At 40.7% G+C, this 23,980-nt stretch overlaps 1 protein-coding gene across 9 annotated transcripts in view; it reads left to right on the forward strand.

The window, feature by feature from the left end:
* Positions 1–23,980, forward strand: part of LOC140713820 (adenylate cyclase type 2-like) — a 500,552-nt gene that overhangs the window by 444,020 nt on the left and 32,552 nt on the right. For all 9 annotated transcript variants that reach the window (XM_073024378.1, XM_073024374.1, XM_073024382.1 and 6 more), the window contains 3 exons: positions 4,868–4,984; positions 13,281–13,465; positions 14,206–14,290. In XM_073024378.1, the coding sequence (XP_072880479.1) occupies positions 4,868–4,984; positions 13,281–13,465; positions 14,206–14,290 (387 nt within the window). The remainder of the gene's footprint in view (positions 1–4,867; positions 4,985–13,280; positions 13,466–14,205; positions 14,291–23,980) is intronic.

Genomic DNA, 23,980 nt, shown 5'->3' on the forward strand with positions numbered 1-23,980 from the left:
TGAAACGCAATAATTTATTATGCCTGCATGGAATTTTAAGAAAGCATGCGGTTCTGAAAATGAAAGTTTTGAGCAGCATCTTCCTGGTAACTTGTTTGCTTGCGACTGACACTGGGATCAAAGAGAATTTACTTTATGTGACCTTATCTTTCAATTTATATGGATCATTTAACTAAGTGCATTAACCTTGTCTGTGGCATTAAACTTAATGCTCTGCTTCAGTAGATTATAGAGGTCCTCCTGTTGCACCTGATTTAGATGGGTTCAGTAATCAAACCGCAGAGATCACTCAGAGGCTGTGGTTCAATATTGCACTAGCATAATGCTGTATGCTAAATACTGTACATTAGCGAGGTACAATAGGGATGTGGTTCAATACTGCACTAGCATAATGCTGTATACCAAATACTGTACATTAGCGAGGTACAATAGGGATGTGGTTCAATACTGCACTAGCATAATGCTGTATGCTAAATACTGTACATTAGCGAGGTACAATAGGGATGTGGTTCAATACTGGAGGGAAGAGCATATTTCTGTGTAGTAAGTGGCCACACCAAGGTACCTCCTGTACATAATAAAGTGGCCACTTAGTGTACGTTCATGGTCTGCTGCAGCTGTAGCCCATCCACATCCAGGTTCGATGCGTTGTGCATTCAGAGATGCTCTTCTGCACACCACTGTTGTAACACCTGGTTATTTGAGTCACTGTCACCTTCCTGAACCAGTCTGGCCATTCCTCTCGGACTTCTCTTATTTACGAAGCATTTTCACTCACAGAATTTCCACGTACAGGTTGTTTTTTCTTTCATTTCTCACACCATTCCCTGTAAACTCTAGAGACTGTTGTGCATGAAAATCCTGGAAGACAACCCTGTTTGGCACCAACAATCATTCCACAGTCAAAGTCATTTAGATCACATTTCTTCCCCATTCTGACATTTGGTCTGAACTACAGCTGAACCTCTTGACCAAGTCTGCGTGCTTTCAGGCATTGAGATGCTGCCATATGATTGGCTGATTAGATGTTTGCATTAACGAGCAGGTGTACAGGTGTACCTAATAAAGTGGCCACTGAGTGGGTGCTGTTCACTGAAAAGGCAAGTAGTTCAGACAAATAACAGCACAAAGTGGGAAAATGCATGATTTTTCTCCGTAACAGATCCAAATATGCTGTTGCATAATTATAGTAGTGTTGCATGTTACATGATTGGTTTCCTATTCGCGATCACTAACTACACCCCACTTTATAATGTAGAATAAGCCGCATGTGTTTGAATACTAAGCATATTTTGCATATTTTATCATTCTATTTTGTAAGTAATACTAGCTGTTGGAAAATAGACACACCGGAAAGTGGTTATTTATTCATTTCGGTTTGCAAGCGTTGTTGCCAAGAACAGGATTGATTGTGAACATTTACGTTTTCCTAATTTCCCTTGAGAAGTGCTGGTTGTAGGTACTTCCACAATGTTGTCGGATAGTGAGCTCCAGTATTTGATCCCATGAGTCCACAAGACATAGGAGCAGAATTAGGCCGTTCAGCCCATCCCAAGTCTCTCCAGCATTCCATAATGGCTGATTTATTATCCGTCTTAACCCCATTCTCCTATCTTCTCAGCATAACCTTCAATGCCCTTACTAGTCAAGAACCTATCAACCTCTGCTCTAAACCTACTCAATGACGTGGCTTCCACATCCATCCGTGGAGATGAATTCCACAGATTCACCACGCTCAGACTGAAGAAATACCTCCTCATCCCTACTCTACGGGGACGTCCTTCTATTCTGAAGCTGTGTCCCCTGGTCCTAGTCTCCTCCAATATTGGGAACATCCTCTCCACATCCACTCTATCATGGCTTTTCAATTTTCAATAGGTTTCAATGAGATCCCTCCTCATTCTTCTAAACTCCAGTCAGTACAAGTCCACAGCCATCCAATGCCCCTCGTACATTAACCCTTCAGGATCATTCTCATGAGTCGCCTCTGAACCCCCCCCCCCAGGCCGGTATATCCTTTCTTTGAAAAAGAGCCCAAAACTGCTCACAATACTCCAAGTCTGGTCTGACAAATGCCTGATAAATTCCCATCATGACATATTTGCATTTAATTCTAGTCCTCTCAATGTGAATGTTGACATTGCATCCCAAAGACAATGAAGGAAGGGTACATATTTTCACCAAGAATAGAAAATGCCGGAAACACTCTACAGGTCCAGCAACATCAGTGGGAAGAGAAACAGAACTAGCATTTCTTCAGAAATTGGACACATTTTTTTAAAAAGGCAACAATTGTACTTGCAAAGGCACAGCCAGAACCAAAGGGACATCTGTAACAAGGTAGGGACATTTTTCCAGATCAGGAGTGTATGCCACTTGGTGGTGTTTCCATGTGCTTGCTGCCTTTGACCTTCTTAGTGGTAGAGGCCACAAGTTTGGGAGATGCCGTCAGAGTATCCTGGGTGAACATCTGTGGCATGGTTTTTACACAGTGTACTCTACAGCCTTGATGCAGTAGCTGAGGAAAGGTACAAATGAACGAACTCTTTTGCCCTGGATGGTATGGGCTTGAATATTATTATAGCTGACCCGTGCCCTGTCAAAAGAGGAAGACTGACTTGTTCTCTCAGCTGCAGTATTTATGAGGCTGGAGCATTTGTGGTCCGTGTCCATGCTGACACCTGGATGTTCATGTTGAGCAAAGCACTACCCAAGGTAGGTGGTTAGGATCTTTCCCGTTTGAGAACAATATTGCCTGGCACCAATGGAGCAAAAAGGCAATTTGTCATTTAATAGCTCTTGCCAGAATCTGGTCACAATCTTCCTGTATGCACTTGGGAATGATTTTATTTTCAGAGGAGTTGCAGTAGAACCTAAAAATTTCATTCCACTGTAAAGTGCTACCTCCAAATTGGATTGGTGAGCCTGATATTTTCCAGTGGTTTACAGCCGAAAATTGATTTCACCCAGAATAAATTGCTCCTCTTCATGTTTCCCTGTCAAGTGGTTCAGCCACCTTGTGCTTTAATTCATCCTTACATCTCTGATGTTGTTTCAGAGTCAGTAATGCACTTGATGATATTATTCCTGAGCAACACTCACTTTGAAACATTGAGCTGAATTTTGAACCAAGTTGTTTTATTAGAGGGACCCTTGTATGAAACACCCTAGTAATATGGCCCTACTCTCATCTGGGCCATTCCAGGATGCCTGCGAGCACTTGCATGTCCCTGAGCCACCAATGTCTCCTGCATATGGTTGACTTCCTTCCAACCCAAGTTCATTGGATTATATCTATATTAAAGAAATCTAAAAGAAACAGAAGTCTATTCTGCTTTAAACTCTGCCTGTATTTTATTTTCCTCATTTGAAATCCTGTTGTCTATACAAATCTTCAGTTCATTCACCAACAAATGGACAAAGCCTTCGTGTGATTAATTAACTTGGCGAACTATCTTTACCCTAAGTCTAACTCTTGTGCTATTCTATAGGTTCCCAGGGAAGTGTTGCCAATAATAATCGCTTTCTGTGCAAATGTATCCTGTTTTTGTCCAACCATAAATCTGCTTACAAGTCTCAGTATCAGCAGAATATTTAATAGCATATTATTCAAGACCGACAACGGTTTCTTTGAAAGTCAGAGTGTATATTGAGTTCACATGTAGTTCAGTTTTGATATCCTCTCACCTTTCAATCTTTCAGGATAAAATATTTTTCTACCAGCAATATTAACAAAACCATTAAGAATAATTTGTCATTCTGATGAGCATGGAACCTTTGACTTCTTCCTCATCACACACCAATCGCCAGAATTAACAACACTGCTGGATGGCCAATGAGACATAGAACATTACTGCAAAGAAGCAGGCTCTTTGGCCCCTCAAACCTGTGTTGAATTCTGCCTAGTCACACTGACCTGCCATCCATACCCCTCCTGTTCAAGCTTCTCTTAAACATTGAAGTCAAACCCACATCCACCATTACCCCTGGGAGCAGGTTCCACACTCACACCACCCTCTGAGCTAAGTTCTCTCAAGTTCTCTTTAAATATTCCACTTTTCGCCCACAACCTATGACCTCTAGTTCTAGTCTCCCACCCAACCTCAGTGAAAAATGCTTGCTTGCATTTACCCTATCTAAACCTGTCATACATTTGTATACCTCTATCAAATCTCCCCTCATTCGATACTCTAGGGAATAAAGTCCTAAATCTATTTAACCTTTCCCCATAACTCAGGTGCTCAAGTCCCCGCAACATCTTGTAAATTTTCCCTCTGCTTTTTCAATCTTATTGATAACTTTCCTACAGGTAGGTGACACCAAATTACTGAATATCTTAAAGAACTTCAACATAACATCACGGACACTTGTGCTCAATACTTTGGTTTATGAAGGCCGAGGTGCCAAAACCTCTCCTTATGACCTTATCTACTTGTGACACCACTTTCAACAAGTTATAGATCATCCCTCTATGCTCACAGATTCCAGATTTTCTCCCAGACAACCTGCTGTTATCTTTGTGCTTCAAAAGCATATTAGATCTCAGTATATACAAATTGTATTAAGATATGATGCATTTGAAAGAAACAAAAATACAGGTGTATGCTATAAATATGTGTGTATGCGTAACCAATGTTTACGAAAAAACAAAATGATCGCATTAACAAATGTCTTATTAATTGCCGAATCATTAGTTGAGGGTTATTTGATCATTAAAGATATTCAGTGACTTCATATATTGTCGCAAAATAATATATATGAACTGAAATAAGGTATCTCATTTCAATTGTCTTTGGAGATGTAACACCTACAAGAACTTTTATCTTCATCATCTGTTTATTTCTCATTTCAATTTTTTTTCCTTCAGTTTTTTTTGAAGAACTCAGTGGTAACTTCCAATTCAGTGAACAACACAAATGGCAGTTTGCAATTTATAAATGGACAAGATGTGTGGTCCGTGCACAATGACTATTTCTTCTTGCCAGTGAGTACAATTACACTTGTCAGCTCACTCATTATGAATTGCATTTTATACTGAGTATCTGTTGAAACCATTTTATCTTTGCAGTAATTATAACATTTTAAATAAGAAAATACTCTTCAAATGTTGTTGAGAATCGATCATTTGACAATTTCTAAATTATTCATGTAAATTGCAGATGGACATTTAAAGTATTTTAAAGTACTGGAGTTTAACAATTGTTTTTCAGTTTGTATCTATTTATTGAGTCATGCCCATGGACTTACAAGGCATTCTTTTATTGTCAGTATTTTATCGCCTCCCTGCCAAAGCTGACATTTGTAAAATTATGTAGTGCAATAGAAATTCCCAGCACCAATGTACTGACTTCCTACAGCTCAGTGACGATGCGCCAGATCAGAATGCTGGGATTTACTGATTGACAGATGGCTCTGCATCTAGCTGTCCTCTCCATTGCAGGAGCTAATTGAGCCCAATGGCTAAGCTGCGTCTTGCTGGGATTCTTCAGCTTTATGCTGGTGAATTTGTCTCTCAGGTCCTACAGCAGGTCAGACCTGGTATAGGAATCGAAATCTCAATGATTTCAATGCAGACTGTAGACCTGTGGTAAAGGAGGCAAGGAGGGAAAGCAGGTGTCTTTTTTTTAAATTATTTTACCTTAGATTGGGTAATATTTAGGCATGAGGGGTGGTATGATAGTGTAGCAGTTCGCACAATGCTTTATAATGGCAGCGTATACCAATCAGAGTTCCATCCCACCACTGTCAATAAGGAGGTTGTACATTCTCTCCAAGACCGCGTGGGTTTTTACCGGGCGTTTACAAGACTTACGGGTTAGGGTGAGGGTTAGTAAGCTATGCTGGTGCTGGAATTGTGATGCCTCGTGAAGGTTTTCCCCAGCGCGTTCCTCAGACTATGCTGGTCACTGACACAAAACGACGCGTTTCACTGTGTGTATTGATGTTTCAATGTGTATGTGACAAATAAAGCCGACCTTTATGTTCTGATTAACTTTATTTCTCCATGTCTGAGGTGACGTTTTTTCAGCTTAAATAGTTCTTAAATGTCTTTGAATGTCAGATACAGTTTACAACTAATAAGTGAGTTAACAATTTTCACAGCAAACAAAACTGCTTTGCTCTTTGACACAGCTAGTCATGAGCATTCTGGGGTCAAGGACCTCAATATGTCAGCTGGACCATAGTGCTGATACTGAGCCCTTAAGAAAGCTAAAAGTGCCCAAACCCATGCCCAGAAACCCTTTTACTATGAATTCCTGCACCCCCAATTGCCTTAGATTAATTCTCATCATCTCTCTGTATCCCATACTTCCTGCAACTCAGAATTACATGTTCTACTGACTCCTCCTCCTGACATTCCTCACACAGTCCTGTCTGGTGTTTCCCTATCATTTTCAATGTTTTGCACAGTGCCTCAGCCGTAACCTAGTCCACACAGTTTCCTCCCTTCTGTATCCACTGTCTACCCTAGTACCTGTAACACTCTTTTGTATTTGATATAAATGCCTCCCTTTCCGCTCTCTGTCCCATCTTTCTTGCCACATTCAACTGACATTTCCCACTCTTCCCTCACTTCTATTTTTCTCAATCTTCTGTTCAGTGCCTAAAAATGGATAGACTTTGATGCTAGTGGGAGCAGCTTCTCTCTGAACCAATTCTGATTTGGCACAACTCTGTCAAATCTCTTATCAGTCTCCTTTGATCCAGAGAAAACAACTCCAATCCCTGAACCAATCTGAAACCATTTAGCAAGTTTTTATCCCCCCCACCACCACCACCACTGCAACCATGCGAGGACCTTCACATCCTTCCTGACATAAGATCGGAATTGTAGGTAATATTTAAGTTATAACTTGATCGGTGTTTGGTTACAATTCAACATAAATTCTTGTCATTTGTACTTAGTCATTTTTATTTATAAATCCCTGGATCCCAAATGCTTTACTAACTGCTCCCGCATCATGTACAGACGTGTCCAGGTGCCCCATTCCGATGCATCCTTTGGAACTGAAATATTACTAATCTCACAGCTCCATTAATTCCTTATTGCTACTCTCCTCTTGTTGATTTAATGGTGTGACTGCTGTGAGGTGTCTGCTTAACAGTATGTACATTATATGGACGTAGCTCATGACCTTTCAGTAATATTGGACATACTTACAAACATATAAATTTATTAATGACTGATATATCATTAGGGTTAGGGGTTTAATCCTTTTCGCTCCTTATGGAGCATAGGGCCTCAACAAAAGTCCTCCACTTCCTGCGATCTCTGGCAGATGTTTTTGCAGTCTCCCAAGTTTGGCCGGCGGCTTTCAGTTCATCCAAAAGCCTACACCTCCAGGTTTGCTTTGGGCGACCTCTTCTTCTCTTCCCTTGTGGATTCCATTCGAGTGATTGTCGAGTGACATTCGACTGGCTCTTTCTCAAGGTGTGGCCGACCCATCTCCACTTCCTCCTCCTTATCTGGAATACAATGGGCTCTTGGTTTGCTCTCTTCCATAGGTCTAGGTTTGACACTCTGTCGTACCACTTGAGGCGGAGGATCTGCCGGAGGCATTTGTTGAGAAAGGTCTGGATCTTGTTGCAGCTGGTGTTAGTGATTCTCCATGTTTCGGATCCATATAGCAGGATGGCTTTCACATTGGAGCTGAATATACGGAGCTTAGTTTTGACAGAAATGGCCATAGATCGCCAAACAGGTCGCAGGGTTGTGAAGGCATGTTGGGATTTTCTGATCCTTGCTCCGATGTCCTCATCTGTACCTCCTGATTTACTGATTTTGCTTCCGAGGTAGGTGAATTTGCCTACATCTTCAACTATTTGTCTTTCGATCCGTAATGGCTCCTCTTGTTTGTTATTAATGCATAGAACTTTGGTCTTCTCCTGACTGATCTTAAGGCCTACTCGCTGTGAGGTCTCTCCCAAGGAATCTACTTTCTTCTGCATATCTTGAAGCCGGTGTGAGAGAAGAGCGAGATCATCTGAAAATGCCAGGTCTTCCAATTTCCCTGTTAACGTCCCCTGGATGCCTCTCTCTGAGCCAGCATAGGCTGTTCTTGTAACCCAGTTGAGTACCACAAGAAAAAGTAGAGGCGACAGCAGGCATCCCTGTCTGACTCCAGTAGTGACCAGGAACTCTTCGGACAGTCTCCCATCGTGGATGACCCTGCATGAGAAGCCATCATAAAGCTGCTTGATGATATTCACCATCTCTTCCGGTACACCATGGTGTCATAAGATGCTCCACATTGACTTTCTGTCCAGGCTGTCAAATGCCTTCTCAAAATCAATAAAACACACATATAGTGGAGTTTGCCATTCTATTGTCTGCTCCACAATGACTCTAAGTGTAGCTATCTGGTCAATGCATGATCTCTCTTTCCTGAACCCTGCCTGCTCAGCTCTAAGTCTCTGGTCAATGGCGTCTTTCATCAGCTCCAAGATGACCCTGGTGAGAACTTTGCTAGGAATGGACAACAAGGTGATCCCCCTCCACTTGCCACACAGTGAAAGATCTCCAGATTTTGGCAGCTTCACAAGGAGGCCCTTCTTCCAATCTGATGGGATCTCTCCTGTTCTCCATATCAAATTCAGCAGTATATACAAATGGTCCACCATAACCTCTCCACCCTCTTTCAATGCTTCTGCAGGAATGTTGTCTTCTCCAGCAGCCTTGCCGTTCTTCAAGCTTTTCAGGGCTTTTTGAATTTCTTGCTTGGTGATTTCACCTATATTGATGTGAATGGGTCTCCAGGCTCCAGGTTGGGTGGGTTCTGTGGTGGCGGTCTATTCAATACTTCCTGAAAGTGTTCCTTCCATCTCGCCAGCTGATCTTCAACCGAAGTGAGCAGATGGCCTGTCTTGTCTCTAACAGGTCTGTTGAAATTGCTTTTCTTCCCTCTCAAAAGTTTAGTTGTCGTGTAGAGTGCCTTGAGGTCTCCTTTACTGGCCGCTGTTTCTGCTTGCTCTGCTATTTCATTGAAGTATGACCTCTTGTCCTTTCTGAGCTGTTTCTTCACCTCCTTGGTCATCACGCTGTACCTGTTGGCGGCGATTTGTTTCTGTTGCCGGGTTCTGGCCTGATTCAACTCCTGTTTGAGCTTTTTCCTCTCCTCCACCTTCTGTCATGTCTCGTCCCTGATCCAAGGTTTACTGTTGACTGGTGGTCTTCCCAGTACTTCTTTGCAGGCTCCTACAGTGGCCTGCTTGAAGGTAATCCAGGTGTGTTGCACTGTTCTCTCATCTTGTTCCTCTATTTGAAGACCCCCAAAGCGGTTTTGCAAGGCGATGTGGAAATCTTTCTTGTTCTCTTCCGTCTGTAGTTTTCTAACATCAAACTTTATTCGCGTGTTCTGTTGCTTCGTCTTGGCTGACAGCTTCATCTTCAGCTTTGCAACAACGAAATGGTGGTCAGATCCAATATCTGCTCCTCTTTTGGCTCTCACATCTTTCAATGAACTTCTCAGCGCTGGTGGACTATGACGTGGTCAATCTGGTTCTCTGTTTGATGGTCAGGCAAGACCCAGGTTATCTTGTGGCAGCGTCGGTGGGGAAAGAGGGTACCTCCAATGGTCAGTTCGTTGAAGGCACAGAGGTCGGTAAGGAGTTCTCCATTTTCATTCATATTCCCCAAACCATTCTGGCCCATCTCTCTCTCCCTGCCAGTGTTATCGCTGCCTACTTTGGCATTCAGATCTCCCATGATGATCAACATATCTTGCTTAGGTACCTTTCCAACTACTGCTTGAAGCTGGGTGTAGAAGAGATCTTTTTCTTCTTCCTCTGCGTTGTTAGTTGGGGTATAGCACAAGATAATGGATACCTTCTGGAATCTGGACTCAAACCTGGCTGTGATGATACGGTCGGACACTGGTTCACATTCTATCAAACTTCTGGCTGCTTCTTTGGACAACATCAGGGCCACACCAGCCTCATGCGGGTTTTCCTCTTTTTCCTTCCCGGAATAGAGCAGAGTTTCTCCTGTCTGCAGTTTGGTCTCACCAAAAGTATTCCACCTTACTTCGCACATGCCCAGGAGTGTGAGGTGGTATCGGTTCATTTCCTTCACTGCCTGTGTGCACCTACCCGTCTCCCAAAGCGATCTCACATTCCATGTTCTGATTAGGATAGATTTCTTCTGTGAGAGCAGCTTTGGAACCTCCATTATGGTTTTCCTCAGGTGAAGGAGGGTTGTCAGCCCTGCAGCTTCCTGATGGGTTTGGTTGCAGCGCGTCATCAGCCTCCTGAACGGGGCCCTGCTTTTCCCGAGATCTGGGTTAGTGGTTGACAATCTGTTGATGGTTTCTGTAACAATTGCTTGTTTTACGTTAACGGGTTGTTAGCCCGTTGCATAACCCCCAACCTGGAGGACCAGGGGTTTTCTGTCGGGGTCACCTTCCCCTAGGCAATAGCATTTCCATGCTAACGAGCTCCACCTGCCCGGGTTTGAAATCAGAGTTTACCCTCTCCTAGATAGGCTGCCATCCAAGGCTAACGAGTCCTATCTACCCGGGTTTGGAATCGGAGTTCCTTCTCCTAGTCTATGTTGGTTCGCGGCACCTTCTTCTATATTATCCGGTGCACCCCTCACACGAGGGATCCCCCATCCACCACCCAGGGGACGCGCCTCAACGCCATATAGCCCCAGCGCGAGGTGATATATCATTAATTAATAATTATTATACCCACAGCTCCATTCACATATCTGGTTCCCAGCCCTGTGTCAGTTCATTGACGAGCTTTCTGCTTTGTAAATTTATTCGTGTCAGCAATCCTTTGCATAAGTTCTGTCTGACTGTTAGACATAGGAGCAGAATTAGGCTCATCATGTCTGCCCCGTCATTCGATCATGGCTAATTTATTTTCCCTTTCACACCCATTCTCCTGCTATTCTCAACCCCATTCCTGTGCTAGCACGTCAACTGGCCAAGTTCAAAGGTGAAAGTAAATGTATTATTAATGTGCATATATACAACCCTGCAATTCAATTTATTGCAGGCATACTCAATAAATCTATAGAATAATAACTACAACAGAATCAATGAAAGACCGCTCAACTTGGCTGTTCAACCAGTGCGCGAAACTGCGCAAATACTATAAGAAAGAAATAATAATAAACAAATAAGCAATAAATATCGAGAACATGAGATGGAGTCCTTGAAAGTGAGTCCAATGGTTGTGTGAACATATCATTGATGGGGCAACTAAAGTTGAGTGAAATTGTCCCCTCTGGTTCAAGAGCCTGATGGTTGAGGGGCAATAACTGTTCCTAAACCTGGCGGTCTGAGTCCTGAGACTCCTGACCCTTCTTCCTGATGGCAGCAGTAAGAAGTGAGTAGTAATACACTACAGTCCAGTTCTCCAGTATTAACAGATATTCAATCTTGAGCCCATTTTTCCAAATATAGCTTTCTGTTCACTGGCTTATCTGCTATTGTATTCACTTACTAGTACTGGCTCCCATTGGTTTCTGAATGAAAACAGAAAGCAATGGAAATACTCTGAGAGCCAGGCAACATCTGGGTAGAGAGAAAAAGACCTAATATTACAGACTAATGACCTTCTATTAGAATGTGTTGACTCCTTACTTGATATTTACATATTATATTATTAATTAATTAATGCTTATTTGAGTGCAAGATTCAAGATTGTTTAATGTCGTTTCCAGTGTAAAGGAGAATGAAATGTTTCTCCGGATCCAATGCAGCATGAAAAAAGATAAAGACCACAGTAATAAAAGAGACACAATAAATATAAATGCATAAGTAGCTTACTGTATATACATAGATCAATTTTATATCCATAAAGTGACAAGGCATATTGATCTGTAAAATGGCAACAGTGATGCAGATTGTTCAGGATTGTTGTATCAAAGAAAGAAAGTGATCTGATAATGTGAAGCTTCACTGGAAGTTTTGTGCTGAGTGAATACTTTTCTGATGGGTCATACTTGGAATCAAAGTGGAATTTTCATCCACAAAGGACGAGTCAGCAGAATCAGAATCAGGTTTATTTTTCACATGTACATCATTTGCATTAACAACCAATAACACTGGAATTGTCAGCAACTTCCAATGAAATGCTTTATAATTAATTATTACCTAAGAACATAGGAAAGAGGAATTTAAGTGCAATTTTTAAAAATTTTCTACTCTGATGGTATCTGATAGATTAATATTTACAATATTACAGCAATAAGCAAGTGCTGTAGTCTGATTGTTGACTTTGATTCCAATGCAGAACATAAGCCATTTTGATATTGTACAAACTTTTCACCCATTCCTATGAACAATTTAAGTGAAAAGTAATTGCCATTAGTTAATTTGGGAATCTATTACCTCTATACTTTAGAATTTTTTAAACAGTTTAAAGCGTATTCATGGAATACGAAATTAAGACATGCTTATCAAAATATAGACAAGAAACAAACAGCTGAACTACTTAAACTGTCCAGCCACACAACTGCTGTGCTGTGTTGGTAACCTGACTGCCTTGTTCACTTCAGTCAGGAGTCATGTAATCTCACTGCTAAGTTTTTTTTTGAAGTGTCTAGGTCATTTTCATTTTCAGAGTTGGGTGACAGGGTGGGGGCAGTGATAGTAAGCAAAGGCAAATATACTAGGAAATGTTTCCTTTACTCCCAAAATGTAGACAAACCTAGTTCCACACGCTACAAGTGACTACTTCCTATTTCCCCCAATGCATCCCACCAACTTTCTGCACAAATTGATAACTTGGAACTCCTCTGACTCCGTTTAGGGTGCTTGCATTGAACCCCCACTCACTGTCTAGGTGAGCATCCATTTCCACAGAGCAACGATCTCCCATGAGAAAAACAATGAGCATTTACCACCGAAAAGTTCTACGTTTATATAACTTACCCAGGGGTTCCCTGCAACTCGGCTAATTTAATAGTCTTGTCACCAAGTCAGAGTCTAGTTCTTTCATCACTTTAACTACCTAATCAAACCTGCTCGAAAAAGTCCTGCTAGCCAAATTAGCTATTAAATCAATCCAGTGTCCCTTCAGGGCCAGCATTACTCTCTCCATGGAGCTCTTGACGTGATTTCCAGCTTGTGTTTTGAAGCACAAGGTATGTTTTACATTGAATCATGCCTACAATAAATTCAGATATTCTATAATTTGCAACTTAAAGAGGATTTTTTAAACTGTAAAACAAAACTAATATTATGAATTTTTTATTTGTTTCAGAAAGTTACATTCATTTTAATAGAGTTCACAACAATAAATTTAATTGCGTAACTTTTCTGCCACAGTACTTCCTGTACAGCTGTATTTTGGGACTGATATCATGCTCTGTGTTCCTGCGAATAAACTACGAGCTAAAAATGCTGCTGATGCTGATTGCTGTCGTGGTTTACAATGTTATACTTCTGCAAACCCATGCCTCGCTCTTTGGTGATTATAGCAAAATGCTGTACAAAACTATTCCGATAGAGAGGTAACTTCTTTACATTTCTCTCTTCAGATTTTGAGCATTTAGTCTTTTACAGCACATAAAGTTGTTTGGCCTATCATGTCTGCCAGGGTTTTGCTAGAGCAATCCATAATTTATCTAATCACTGATAATTTATCCCTCCTGCCCCTTCCCTTTTCTTCCATCTCCCACACCAGTTTCGCACTTGCCTATTACCTCCCCCTGGTGCCCCTCCTCCTTCTCTTTCTCCCATGGACCACTTTCTTCTCCTATCAGATTCCTTCTTCTCCAGCCCTTCACCTTTTCTACCTATCACCCGCTTGCTTCATGCTTCCTCCACCACCAATAGGCTTCACCTATTACCTTCTCACATAACCCTTCATCAGGAGGGTTTCGGCCCGAAACGTCGTCACTACCTCCTCCCATAGATGCTGTCTGGCCTGCTGAGTTCTGCCAGCATTTTGTGTTTTTATTTATTTCCAGCATCTGCAGATTCGCTCGTGTTGACTTACATTTTCTGTTTATGTTAATCAATGTTTTTGAAAGAAGCAGATATTACATTTTGCAATGAATAGTAAGTGAAATAGAATCAAAATGGATAGAATGAAATGAAAAGTAGAAATTAAAGAAAAGGGATTTAAAGGTCAACAAATAAAAAAAAGTAATGACTGTTAATGATAATTTTGACTATTATAAAGTGATCTGGTATCATAGCTTTACTTTATCATTAAATTATTGACATGCATTTCCTTCTCCTTTGTCAGGCCTGGTGTGCTGAAGGATCTGAAGACAATGGGCTCTATCTCCCTTTTTATTTTCTTTGTCACCCTTCTTGTTCTGGCCAGACAGGTGAGGCTAATGTTCTCTGAATAGCATTTTTTTAAAGTTCGAAGTGAATGCTGGAGCCATGTATTGGTTTTCTATCTGCATTGTAATCTGTGTTCCATGTTTATTATGTGTATCGTGGTAATCAGTCACATGAGTGGGGACGTGGAAAGCTCGAGGGGAATAAGTTATGGATTCTTGCCTATTTCATGGCAGTTTGTAGCTTTGGACCAGCGGATGTTGTCTCTTTTGCTGACCGCTCAATACTGCTTAATTGCTCTTAGCTTACACTTGGGTATGCTTAAATTCCACCTCATCAAGATTGAACGCTTGCTAATTGCTAATAAAGGATCGAATAAAGGATTCAACTTCTGGAGCAATCATTGGAGCTGAGGGCATGTTATGCAAGTATAACAGGTCCACAGGGTCGCAGGCAGCAGCAATCGTTTTGGTTTGGTTTTGACACCACAGTAAATTTATTATCAAAGAGCATATATACAACCCTAAGATTCATTTTCTTGTGGGCATACTCAATAAATCCAGAGAATAATAACCTTAACAGAATCAAAGAAAGACTGCCCAACTAGGGAGCAGAACCAGACAGAAAGTAATTGAACCCCAGAGATATGTAGAAACAACTAAAGCTTATTAATAATGCACAAAGACATCATAATATTGGACAACATTGACCTCAATGACATTTAAGTAATTAATATTTCCTGGAGTAACCTGGCAATATTACTCAGAGGTCTATGTTTCTGGTTTTGAAGCTGAAATACTTTAAAATTCATTTATGTTTAATAGATATGGTTTAACTGATTTAAGAGCTACAGAAGTATTTTGTTTAATCCCATGATCATGTTGTGAGGAGCAATTTCCAGTTGAAATAAGAGCTTGGGCCTTAGAACCAGTTCTACATTGTTGCTTCAATTCTTACCCCTTTTCAGTCAGTTTCTCCTTGTGTTAACTGGGTTGTAAGTGGAGCTCTGTGTATCGTTCTGTCACCTAGTTGTAGCGGGTCGCTAGTGCGAGGTTTTCCTTCTCCTGCCTCTTAACCCTATGTGCTATGAACGGGGCCCTTTTGTAATGACACAGAGGCTCTGAATCATTGCTAGAAGGCCTTTCCGGCTCTTATTCGGTCAAAAGAGGGAAATAATGTACAAACACCATCACAGGTAATGTATTTGCTACTTGGTAACAGCTGACAGGAAGTAAATCAGTGAAAGGAGGAGGAGAGGGGCCTGAAGACCAGTGTTGGCCGGGTCTTCAGTGGAAGCCAAGATGCAAGTTGAACTGTTCACCTTTGGCCAGCAATTCCAAAAGGAACAGCTGGTCCCAAATAACCACAAAGGCAGCTGGTAGAGTCCTGTTATTTGCCTCCTATCCTACAGCAGTCAGACTGGGTTGAGTATTCAAATCCTAAACCATATGAATTGTAATACACACAAAATGCAGATGAAGGTTTCGGCCCAAAACTGCTCATTCCCCTCTGTAGATGCTGCCTGACTTGCTGAGTTCCTCCGGCATTTTGTGTGTGTTGCTCAAAATTCCAGCAACTACAGAATCTCTCTTGTGTCATTTGAGTGGGGAATCTCAATTTGGGCATAAGAAGAAAGGGACAAGCTGAGCTATTTTTAAAAAAATCTATTTATTTATTTATTTTCCTGTTTTTAACATTTCTCAGTGATATAAATAATGTAATTATAAATATTCCTTTCTAATTATGGTATTTTTAATAGTTTTACATGCCTCAAAATCAGAATCATTTGAAAATGTTAAAGGCATGTCAACTTTGGCAGAAGGCAAACTCCAACCCCAGTCTTCCCTTATATCAAATATGGTCAGGGCATTCCTGGGGCTATTCCTCAGCAAGACCTACTTGCTAAGAGGCTTTACTACACCTCAGCTTCCTGCATGTCTCCACGATAGGGAGAGTGAAAGTCAATCTTCCTCCCCTATCCAGCCCAAAGCTGGAACTGCAGGTGATGGGTAAGTTACATAGTGAAAAAGAATCTAATACTTTCCTGGCATATATGATGAATAAACTCTTCTCAAGCTTCCAGCTTGGTTCAGGTATTGAAACATTATTTAAAATAGATACCTGGTGAGACATCACGTGGGTGCCGGGCAAGGTGGCTGCATGTTAGTGCAGCTCCGACAGCCCACCATAAAATTCTACCAATTAGAGCATATTTATCCGGCCTTATTCAGATACAGCTGTTCTACAATTAAAAACTGTTTGTTTTTTTCACTAAAATATAACAACTTTGCGAAATAATTCGGTACGATGCCAAGACCTTCGAAGAGTGGTACAGTGAGCCACGTGGCTACAAGACAGGGCCCGCAATCCGAAGCTCAAGGCACGCTAACGACGCAGACTGACCAAGGCTCCAACATGGAGAATTTACTGGCTGAGGTTAGTCGTATAAGTTCCATTCTGCTCAGAGTGGCTACCGATGTATCTACAATTAAAGAAACGACAACGGAGTTGAAGAACTCGGTCAATGCCATTCAAGAGAGGCTGACGGAAGCCGAGGGTCGCCTCTCCTGTGTGGAGGATACCACTGTGCAATTGGTGGGTGCCAGCGAGCAGAATAATAAACGCTTGGACCTGCTGTGGAACCGTGTCGAGGAGCTTGAGAACAGGAGCAGACGCAACAACGTCAGGCTGATCGGTCTAAAGGAGGGTGCGGAAACGGGCAGTCTGATTAAGTGTGTGCAAAGAATCATGTCCGAGGGATTTGGCATCGAACTGAACGCAGAGTTTGAGACTGAGAGGGCGCATCGGGTCCCGGTTCCGAGGCCAGGCGAGGGTCACCCCCCCAGGCTGGTCTTAATACGATTCTTGCGCTCTTCGGCCAGAGAGAAGGTGCTGCAAGCGGCCAAAGCAAAGACAGGTGTTGAGTGGGAAGGATGCAAAGTCTCCTTCTTTCTGGATATGTCCAGAGAATTGGCTGAAAAACAGAGGGCATTTACTACGGCTCGGAAAATGCTGCAAGAAGTCAACGTGAGGTATACACTCGCTTATCCAGCAGTTCTACGCTTCATGTGGAAAGGAAAGAACAAGTTCTTTACTACTGCTGCAGAAGCAGTGAAATTCATTCGGGAAAAGTGCAGCGCTGGCATTGACTGAGAGACAGTAGTAGGTGGAGATAACTTTTTAGGTACAACAGTGGGGAGCTGGATAAAGCGGTCTGTTTAGTGCTAGGCTTACTAGCTGGCACGGTACTTCACGGACCATGTCATGTGTCTTTTTCTTTTCTGTTTCTTTGTTGAGTTTATCCTGCCTATTTGTTTTAATTTGTTAGTTAATCTGGCAGGAATATATTATCACTATGTTTTTGGGTTATGTTGGTTGTTTAATTGTTTGAAAGCGCAGCATTTGCGGTGTTTGTCAGTAATAATTGAGCATGGGGATAGAGTACAGCAGGTTTTTCTTTGGATTTTTTTTTGGAATTATTGCATTCCAGACTCAGTCATCTGGAAAAATGTATATTTTTGCACATGTGCATGAAGTTTAGGACATGAAAATGGTTAATTTCATATCATGGAACATTAATGGGTGTGGAAACCCAATCAAGAGGAAAAAGATTTTATCGTACCTTAAAGGTAAACAAATTGATTTTGCATTTGTCCAGGAAACACATTTTAAAGATGTTGAAGCACTGAAATTTAGAAGAGATTGGGTGGGCCAGGTATTCTATTCATCATTTAATAGCAAACAAAATGGGACAATGATTTTAGTTAACAAAAATCTTTATTTTGTATTGCTTGGAGAATTTAAGGACGAGGAAGGCAGGGTAATTTGTATAGATGCGCTTATTAATGGGGTGAAGGTAGTACTTTGTAACATATATGCACCTAATAAGGACGACCCAGACTTTCTTAACAAGGTAAACAAAATTTTAGGTGCCAAGGAAGGAAAAATAATTTTAGCAGGAGACTTTAACCAAGTAATGGACCCTGTTATTGATAAAAACTGATTTCAGACATCACCTTTACCTAGGGACAGGGCAGCCTTACATCAACTTCTTGAGGATATCGGTCTGGTGGATATACGGTGATTGGTGAATCCATCCGGAAAAGAATGTACATTTTTCTCTCATCGACATAAATCCTACTCTAGAATTGATTTTTTTCTAATATCCAATTCCATTGTTGAACAGGCGATAAACTGTAAAATTGGCCCAAAAGCATTATCAGACCATGCACCAGTTGAAATTCAAATTGATTTAAATACTGAAAGGAGAAGGAGGGGTAGATGGCGAATGAATATTATGCTGTTAGAAGATGAGGATTTCAGTGATAAGCTGTCTGAAGATCTGACTTTGTTTTTTGAATTGAACGTAGGGAGCTCAGTAAAGCTGCCCTCGGTATGGGAGGCATCCAAGGCGTATATAAGAGGAAAATTAATAGCACAAACATCTAAAAGGAAGAAAGAAAGTATGGAGCAAATAAAAAATCTGGAGGCAGAAATAACCACATTGGAAAAGGTCTTATCAAGACAATATACCGATGACTTATACAAAGATCTGTGCAATTTGAAATTCCAGCTAAATAACATATATAACAAAGAAGCAGAATATGCATTATTTAGATTAAAAACAGGTTTCTATGAAGGTGGTGACAAAGCTGGTAAGCTGTTGGCACGATATTTAAAGCAGCAGAATACGAATAGTGTTATACCTGTAATTAAGAAAGGGGATACATTAGTGTCATCATCTAAAGAAATAAATTAAGTCTTTCAACAGTTCTATGAACATCTATATGCATCACCGTTTAATCATGACCAGGAGGAGCTGAATCAGTTGTTTGCTAACATAAAATTGCCTACATTATCCCCACAACAAGCTGAGTCCTTGGATGCCCCAATTACTGAGGATGAGGTCAGACAGGCTATTGTGGCTATGAAAATGGGGAAATCTCCAAGTATGGATGGCTTCCCAGTTGAATATTATAAGAAATTCCTGGACATATTGGCTCCTATTCTAACAAAAATCTATTCAGAAGCATTTAATTTGGAATCTTTACCTAATACATTTAATGAAGCATTAATATCATTGATCCCAAAAAAAGACAGGGATGCAATAGACCCTTCCAATTATAGGCCTATAAGCTTAATTAATGTGGACTGTAAGATACTGACTGGCTTTGTGATTAGAGAAAGTATTGCCATCTATAATTAACACTGACCAGGCTGGCTTCATTAAAGGCAGATTCCCAACTGACAATTTAAGGAGATTACTGCACTTAATATGGCTGAACTCCACAAGTAATATCCCAGTTACTGCCATCTCCCTGGACGCTGAAAAGGCCTTTGACAGGGCTGAGTGAAGATTTTTAACCACGGCCTTGTCATTCTTTGGGTTTGGCTCTATCTTTAAATCATGGGTTAGAATTTTGTATAAAAACTCTAAGGCTGCAGTTATTACAAATGGTATCATATCCCCATTTTTCAACATTTCACGTGGTACACACCAAGGCTACCCCCTCTCCCCACTGTTATTTACGATTCTTTGGAACTGTTGGCAGTCATGATTAGAGCAGATCGAAATATTAGAGGGGTGAAGGGAGGCGGAAAGGAGCATAAGTTGATGCTATATGCTGACGATATTCTGTTACTGATTAATGACCCTCCTAATTCCTTACCCCCACTAATGAAAACAAGTCAATTATATTCTGAAGTGTCTGGTTATAAAATTAACTGCAGTAAATCTGAGGCTATGCCAATGTCAAAATTGTGTTATTCAAATTCAGTATTTCAGTCTAATTTCAGATGGGTGCCAGTTGGAATAAAGTATCTGGGGGTCAAACTCAGTCAGAATTTGGATGAAATAATTACTTTAAATTATGATCCATTATTGAGTAGGATAAGAAATAATCTGGATAAGTGGGGGGCACTGTGACTGTCACTCTGGGGTAAAGTCAATGGTCATAGCACTTCAGTTTAACTATCTTTCTATGATGCTTCCTTTAAATATTTCAGATTTTATCTACAAGCAATACAACAAAATTATCAGTGACTTTCTATGGGATAAGAAGGAGCCCAGAATTAAAATGAGTAAGATGTGTATGTCCAGGGACATGGGTGAGCTCAGTCAACCAGACGTCAGGGCATATTAATTATCCTTTGAAATGACCAAGTTAGCTAAACATTGGGACAGAGCTGATATTGATTTAGACTGGGTAGTTATAGAACGGAGCTTGGCTACACCGCATTCTCCCCTTAACATTCTCTCACAACACGTGGAAATCAAGACTAATCTAAATCCTATACTATTTCACTCAAGGAGTGTGTGGAGTACAATTCATAAAGCTTGTAAAATGTCACATTTAAATCAGTTATACTCCTCGATCTGGAATAACCCTGCGATACGCATTGGGAAAAGAATGGTGAACTGGAAAGAATGGAAGATTAAAGTTATAAATACAGGAGGTGATCTCTATGAGAATGGGATTTTTATGTTGTATGTGGATTTACAGAGGAAATATAACTTTGTAGATAAAGGGAATTTCTGGAAGTATTTACAAATAAGACATTGCATTAGTAGCGTATTCAAGAATGGTAGCCCACAACGTAACCCTTTAACTGAATACTTTACACTACCAAAGGAAGTTCATAAAGCATCAGTGTTTTATAAAATGTTCAAGCACTCTGTGGGTGAACTGTGTAACAATCTCAAATCAGTATGGCAGAAGGATCTTGGAAGTGATATTGAAGATAATGAGTGGTCAAATATTTTATCAAATATCGGTAAACATATTAGGGAAGCAAGAGGGAAATTTATTCAGTATAAGATAGTACACAGATATTATTGGACACCAACTAGACTCTACAAAATGGGGATTGTTGATAATCATTTATGCTGGAAATGTAAAAATGAGGTGAGCACATATTTTCACATGATTTGGGAGTGTTCCATGGTTTGTCCATGTTGGTGTAAAGTTCTTGATTTGTTGGGGAATTGGGCGGGTCCTACACTAGCCTTGTGCCCATGGCTTTGTCTCCTGGGTGACAGGACAATGATACCTAATGTAAACAATGACAAATTTACTATTTTAAAGGTGGGTCTCATCACAGCTGCAAGAATTATATTGTAAAACTGGAAAAAACCCAGATGTCCCACTGTGAGGGAATGGGCTGAGGAAATGGTTAAGATTTCATCATATGAACACATGTTGGGAAGAATTAACAGTGATGGAAAAGTGCAAGACGTGTGGGATCAATTTTGGTTGTATGTTAATTTAAGCTTAAATTAGAAGATTTTTTCTGTTTCTTAGTTTTATATGTTTTCCTTTCATGGGATGGCTGTGTAAATATGCTGTACTGTATCTGCTCTATGATATGCTGTGATGCTTTGTAAAATAAGAATAAATAATATTAAACATTTGAATTTCAAAAAAAAAAATACCTGTACCCACACAAAATGCTGGTGGAACACAGCAGGCCAGGCAGCCTCTATAAGGAGAAGCACTTTTGACGTTTTGGACTGAGACCCTTCATTAGGACTAGTCTCCATCTCCGTCTGGTGCTCCCCCCCCCCCCTTTCTTTCTCCCGAGGTCTCCCGTCCCATGATCCTTTCCCTTCTCCAGCTCTGTATCACTTTTGCCAATCGCCTTTCCAGTTCTTAGCTTCATCCCACCCCCTCCGGTCTTCTCCTATCATTTTGCATTTCCCCCTCCCCCCACTACTTTCAAATCTTTTACTATCTTTCCTTTCAGTTAGTCCTGACGAAGGATCTCGGCCCGAAACGTCGACAGTGCTTCTCCTTATAGATGCTGCCTGGTCTGCATCTATGTGTTCCATCAGCATTTTGTGTGTGTTGCTTGAATTTCCAGCATCTGCAGATTTCCTCGTGTTTGCTCTTTAAATACCTGTACCCGGCTGGAAGCCTGAGAAGAGTTTATTTGAAAATGCATACTGTTTCAAACTCATAAGGTGGTTTGTTGGTCTAGGGTAATGATACACACTTAGGGTTCAAATCCCAAGCAAACCCTTATTTACGAGCTGCCAGAGGGAAGTGACAGATGTGAGTTTGATTGCAACATTTAAGAGAAGGTTGCACAAGTACATGGTCTATGGGAACTAGGCAGAGTAACATGAACTCGATGGGTTGAAGGGCTTGTTTCTGTGCTTCAGTACTCCATGACTCCAAATGCTTCTACTAAAAGCTCAGAATTAAGTTATATTTAATTGAAAGTAACTTCTGTGAAACAATTTTTGAATGATCAGTTTTATTAAATCTATGAAATGTAAATTTACATTAAAATTTAATTTTTTAAAATGTCATTACATGGACAAACTTTGTCTTTTCTCAATCTCTGATGGAATCTTTAAATGTAATATAAAAAGTTAGGAATTCAAGTCAAGTCAAGTCACTTTTTATTGTCATTTCGACCATAACTGCTGGTACAGTACACAGTAAAAACAAGACAACGTTTTCCAGCACCATTAGTTGGTACATGTGAAGAGTTGCTGTTATTTCAGTGTAAAACATCTAATAACATTGGGGCATTTTGTTCCATCTCCAGTCATCCCTGAAATAAAGCAAAGGGGAAACTAGCTCAGGTTGTAGTTAGGTACAGGAGGGTCAGATGAAACTGGTGCTGGAATTGCACTTATATTGTGGTTAAGGTTGCAGGTTGAGACAGTGGTAAGGACGGTAAATGTAATGTTATCATTCATTCATTTCAAGAGCCGTAGAATATAAATACAAGGCTGCAATGTTAAGGCTTAATAAGCCATTGATCAGACTTCACTTGGAGTATGAGAACAGTTTTGGGCCTTCTATCTAAGAAAAATGTGTTGGCATTGGAAAGGGTCCAGAGGGGTTCACAAGAATCACTCCAGGAACGTAAGTGTTAATGTATGAGGAGCATTTGATGGCTCTGGGTCTGTACTTGCTGGAGTTTAGAAGAATGAAAGATGATCTGATTGAAGCATATCGAATATTGAAGGGCCCAAACAGGTGGATGTGGAGAGGATGTTTCCTATAGTGGGGGAAATCTAGGAGAGAATTTATAGTGGGGGAAATCTAGGAGAGAAGGCAGGAGAGTTAGGGTTTAAAGGGATATTAAATTAGTCATGATGGAATGAGAGCTGACTTGATGGACTGAATGTCCTCATTCTGTTCCTCTGCTTGCTGATCTTTATGGTCTGATTTACGACATTGATCTGTAATTAATAAACCAAATAGAGTTCCCACTGTTAGCACGCTTTAACGTGCATCCAGTCAACTTCTACCATACAGCATCATTACAAAGTAGTCTTCATAATTTATTTCACACCAGTCCCAGCCAGCTAAATGCACCCTATGTTATGATTTCCATAGTATGAATCCTGAGGCTACACTTGTGATCTTTGATCCAATCTATTTAGGCACGAAAGTACCCAAATTGTGCCATTGACAATCTTCTGCGCTGACTACTACAGTTTACTCAGTTCCTTATTGATCACCCTTTCTCATTCAGCATTACAAAAGAGCCCAAAATATTCTTGGCTTTATTGTCTTTCTCTAAGCTTGGTAATTATGGTGTTCATTCGTACTTCATGAAAGAATACTTTCTGGTGCCTTCCTGCACATAAGAAATGCCATAGGGATGGAAGTTGTCATGTTCGGTATTCTATTTTTGATTTTTATTACCTCTGTTTTCCCATTCTGGTGGCAAGTTTGTGTACGTTCCATTTACCCCAGAAACTTTTTAATAACTTG

The sequence above is a fragment of the Hemitrygon akajei genome, chromosome 20, assembly GCF_048418815.1.
Source record: "Hemitrygon akajei chromosome 20, sHemAka1.3, whole genome shotgun sequence".
Taxonomy (NCBI): Eukaryota; Metazoa; Chordata; class Chondrichthyes; order Myliobatiformes; family Dasyatidae; genus Hemitrygon; species Hemitrygon akajei.